This window comes from Penaeus chinensis, chromosome 39, assembly GCF_019202785.1.
Source record: "Penaeus chinensis breed Huanghai No. 1 chromosome 39, ASM1920278v2, whole genome shotgun sequence".
NCBI classification, from domain to species: Eukaryota; Metazoa; Arthropoda; class Malacostraca; order Decapoda; family Penaeidae; genus Penaeus; species Penaeus chinensis.
The window spans coordinates 6144468-6148849 of NC_061857.1; the positions used below are offsets into that span (position 1 = coordinate 6144468).

The window sequence follows — 4382 nt, forward strand, 5'->3', positions numbered from 1 at the left end:
GGCCAACATCTTTATCATTTACAAAATGTATTTAATATCTGCAAGAGAATTTGCATATTGTAGTTTTAAGATTTTTTCTTCCTCTAGATAACAAATCAATTTATAAGCCTTCAGAGTTCTGTACACCTTTTCCTTTATCTTCTATGTACAATAAAGCCATAAAACTAAAAAATTCTCTGACAATAAGGAGTAATAACTGATTAACAAATATATATATAACATTTCCATCGTGTAGGTGTACAGGTACCATTCATTTTTTCTTTCTCTTTTTAAGGGGGGAAAGTAACACTCATTCAGTATTGGCTTTAATGATTGCTAAAAATCTGTCAATGAATTAGAAATTCCTCTCTTACAACAAGAAAAAAAATTGACTTGAGCTTCTCAGTAAAAGTTATGAAGACAGAGCTTTCATAACTCTCACATACCTTTTCACCAGAAAAGCAAAATAAATTAATATTAACTATATGACAGGACAAAATGGCAATTGTAGAATGACAAAGAAAAAAGCCTTTTGACAAATGTGATACAATAAAAGCTCATCCATAACCCTATTTCAGTTAATTTTCCTAACACCAATACAAATGCCTAATCCTGTCCGAGAATATCTGCGTAATTACGTCGGATGATAACTGGTACAGCAGAGGTTGGGAGAACACTCTGCTCTGTGACCAGCACCGTCACAAGGCCAGCCGGAGTCACGTCGTACACTAGTCGCACTACATTTAGATTTTCTGTGTCCTTCCAATCAGTCAGGAGATCGCAGTATTCCCTGGATGGGCAATTCACAATGCCATTCGCATCCCCTGTGGGCAATGTATTTTAATTTAGACTCACAAAAAAAAACATATTTCCATATATCTCAAAGCAATGAGTTCTTTTTTCCTCTATTCCTTTATATCTAAATCACCTGAGCTTCAAATATCTTTCCTTTCTTTTTGGAGATATTAAAATCTTCAGTCAACATGATACTTTTAGCAGTCACGTCTTGCTTCCAAATACATGTAATACAAATAAAGAAATTCAAAGAATAAAGCATACACAATACACTTTTTCTGTAAGACTGAAAACAACACAAGAACTTACCTAATTCATTCACTACCAAAGAATCAGTGAGATCATTATTGCTAAACTTGTATGTGTGACAGAGAACAATGAAGGGTGTGTCATGTGTGGCAGCAGCAAGAGCCAGTCCTGCTGTCCCACACATCCCCTGCACTGCGCCATTCATCATGACAGATTCTGCCTCTACGACTACCTTGGTTACCTGAGACAGCCAAAAGCAAAGAAATAAGATCCAAAGTCCAATACCTTTATCGGAATTGTAAAACCTCCATACCATTTAATTTGGTGATATGCATCTCAAAATAAAACCTCAGTATAAACAATAATGAAATTCAATGGCAAACAAGATTGTCTTTTAGCCTGTCCAGTGAGGCTATAGTTGCACCCACTCAACAAAAGCCTCTCAAAACTGACCTTGTGCATAATGTGGGTGACATCTGTAATGAGACGGTAATATGTCGGAACACCCATAGCAGCCAGTTGCTTGACCATATCTGAACCCGTGGGAGGAAAGGGTGAGTCTGCAACCACAACACTCACGTTCACACAACTGCTGCCATTCCGTGCTGCTTCAACCATGTCGCAAACGAGGGCTGAACTGGATATCAGAATGAAATGTGTAAGGTGTATGTATATAAATACATACAGGTATGAATAATTTAGTATGAGTTTGAAACTACTAAAGAACAATCTATTAAGTAAAGGAGCAAACACAAGGTTCTCTTAATCTGTTATGAATAATGGTTAACTGCTTTATTTCAAGAAACATTTCTAGGCGTGGGAGGAAAACTGAGTCAAGTGTATAGCTTGCCAGAAGGCCTTCTTCAGAGGGGATCAAGTTCCCCTAAGTTTGATAAGTAATTTCCATTTTACATCAAAAGAATGAATAGCTTTTGATAAGACTTTGTATATGTGTATATTCATATATCCTCATAAATATATAACAATGAAATTACTGTCGCAAACATTAGAAAAATGCTTACTAGCCAAACGTAAGAATAACATCTCCATCCTTGAGCAACTGGGCGGCATGAGTGGCTATAGTGCTACTGGCGAGGTTGATGTTGTCACAAACATACTCATCAATGGCTGTGCGTAGCAGGTCTTTGGCTTGTGCCTCGGGGACATTCGGCTCGATGCTGTTTATCTTGTGCTTCAAAAATCTGAAATGATTTCCATTTTTTTAAATTTTTCTTTGGCTTTATTTGAAGTGATTTCATTGTATACATCCAGAAAGATATAGAGGACAAAGAAAAATATGATTAGTTAATAAGAAAATACAAGGTTTATATCTATCTGATGTTTGATACAGTAAAGAATTAATCAACTATGTCAAGCCTATGTATTTCAATAAAAATGGGACATCATAAAAAAGAATCTAAGAATTCTATTATTACCATGAACAAGCACACACCTGACAGCATTGTCCATTGCAATTGCCAGAGGACGACATGCATGGAGGTGTGCCACATTGGGCACTATTTTCTCTGCAAGATCTCTGGAGAGGTCACAAGACTCAGGTGTTCTGTAGTCATTGATGAATCGCTTCAGAGCAGCTAATGTTGCAATTACTCGTGCGGTTGACCCATCCACAACACGGTCCTGTGTGAATTTCATATAGCAACAAGCTAGCACAAGATATAAATTTGCAATAATTCAACCTCTCATATATTCATTGACCTGAATAGTACAGTACACGTAGCCAATGGGTTAAAGTTAACATGTAAGCAACATAAAAACCCTTTCCACTTCCCTCTAAATCCCTGTTGTAGCTATTGATATGAGGAAAAACTTTTTCTTGTGAAAAACACACAATTATAACGGAAGAGAAACAACTCAGTACTTTTTACTGGCATAATCCTACCTTCATCTTTTGACCGAGAGTCCTTATAGCAGGGTGGATGGAATCACAGTTGACAGGTAGTGAGGGTGGATGCGACGTGTAAGGAGTCAGGTGGCCTAGCAATGGGATTCTCCGTGAGCTGTCCTTCTCAATACTCTTCTTGTCCCTTGTGCGCCTTCCCTCAGCAAACTTTTTGATTTGTGGTCCTTTTTTAGATTCCTCACGAGTAATCTTTTGTGACTGAGGCTGGCTTTTCTTCTGCTTCTCTGCATCCTGCTGTGCTTTTGCTAGTGCTTTTGCCTGCCTCTGGGCTTCCTGCTTCTCACGTCTTTCCCGCTTCAGGTCTGCTTTGGACTTGCCACTGCCATCTTCAACCCCTTCTTTCTGCTGTGGCTCCTGCCCCTGCTTAGACTGCTGTGGAGGTGCTGCTTTCTCCTCTGCTGGCTTGCTCTGGGCCTTGGCTTCCTTCTGGCTTTGAGGGGGTGGCTTTTTGTTTTCCTTTGTGCTCTCATCTGTACCACCTTCCTTGGCTTTGCTCTGATCACCTCCTTTCTTTTTTCCTGCTTTCTTTGCCTCCTTCCTGGCTTTCCTCTCCCTTTCTATTTCTTCTTTTGACTTCTCCTCACCAGGTTGCTCTTTATTACCTTCAACTTTTGATGATGGTCCAGAGGCAGATTTTGTGACAGGAGACACCTTAGCAGCTGTATTCTGATTTTGCTGAGGGACACTAACAGGCTTGGCTCCACCGGGAGAGATATCTTTACCCCCATGTTGTAAGACTATATTTTCCAGCAACTGGCAAAGACTATCCAGCTTTTTGTCAGACATCTTTACCTGTTTCTTCTCACTACTTGATGGACAAGTGGTAGACAATTTAGCTAGTCTTGGCTCTGTTATCTCAGCACTTTTCTCCAATACGTGCTTCGTTGAGGCAGTTGAGTCTACAACTACTGACACTGCTGAGGGACCTGATTGGGGGACCTTTGCATTGGTAGTTGGCGAGGAAGAAGGTTGCCCTTTTGCTCGCCTTGGAGTGGCTGGTCCAGATCCTTTAGACTGGATTCTCTTGGCTGCCTTGCCCTCAGGATTCAAGCCCTTCCTCTGAGATGCTGAATTCTTGGGAGATTCCTTGCCCTTGGCCCCTGCAACTGGAGATCCTTGCTGGGAATTGGCCTCCTTAAGGGGTCTTTCAGGACACTTTTCCGAGGAAGCCTTCAGCGGACAGGCTGCTGACACTGGCCTCTCTACAGGTGGTCCATCGGGAGAATGCCGCAGCTCAGAATCCGGGTGGTTCTCTGTCTGAGAGCTCCGATTCTTGGCAGCCTTGCCAGTTCGCTTGTGCCTGGGATTGCCCTGAAACAGATTTTAAAAAAACAATATCACCTAAAGGATGGTGGAAATAGATCTAGGAGAAACAGAAATTTGACTACTGAAAATAAATAATCATAATCAAGGTCAATATTCTCATTGATCTTTC

The 4382-nt window shown here is 40.5% G+C and overlaps 1 protein-coding gene across 6 annotated transcripts in view; it reads right to left on the reverse strand.

Annotated features, from left to right (window-relative positions):
- Positions 1–292: 292 nt before the first annotated feature.
- Positions 293–4382, reverse strand: part of LOC125046690 (translation initiation factor eIF-2B subunit delta-like) — a 13643-nt gene continuing 9553 nt past the window's right edge. For all 6 annotated transcript variants that reach the window (XM_047644565.1, XM_047644563.1, XM_047644564.1 and 3 more), the window contains 6 exons: positions 2927–4258; positions 2477–2664; positions 2046–2225; positions 1477–1660; positions 1084–1264; positions 293–803 (listed from right to left, as the gene is read on the reverse strand). In XM_047644565.1, the coding sequence (XP_047500521.1) occupies positions 586–803; positions 1084–1264; positions 1477–1660; positions 2046–2225; positions 2477–2664; positions 2927–3733 (1758 nt within the window). In that variant the 5' untranslated portion in view covers positions 3734–4258 and the 3' untranslated portion in view covers positions 293–585. The remainder of the gene's footprint in view (positions 804–1083; positions 1265–1476; positions 1661–2045; positions 2226–2476; positions 2665–2926; positions 4259–4382) is intronic.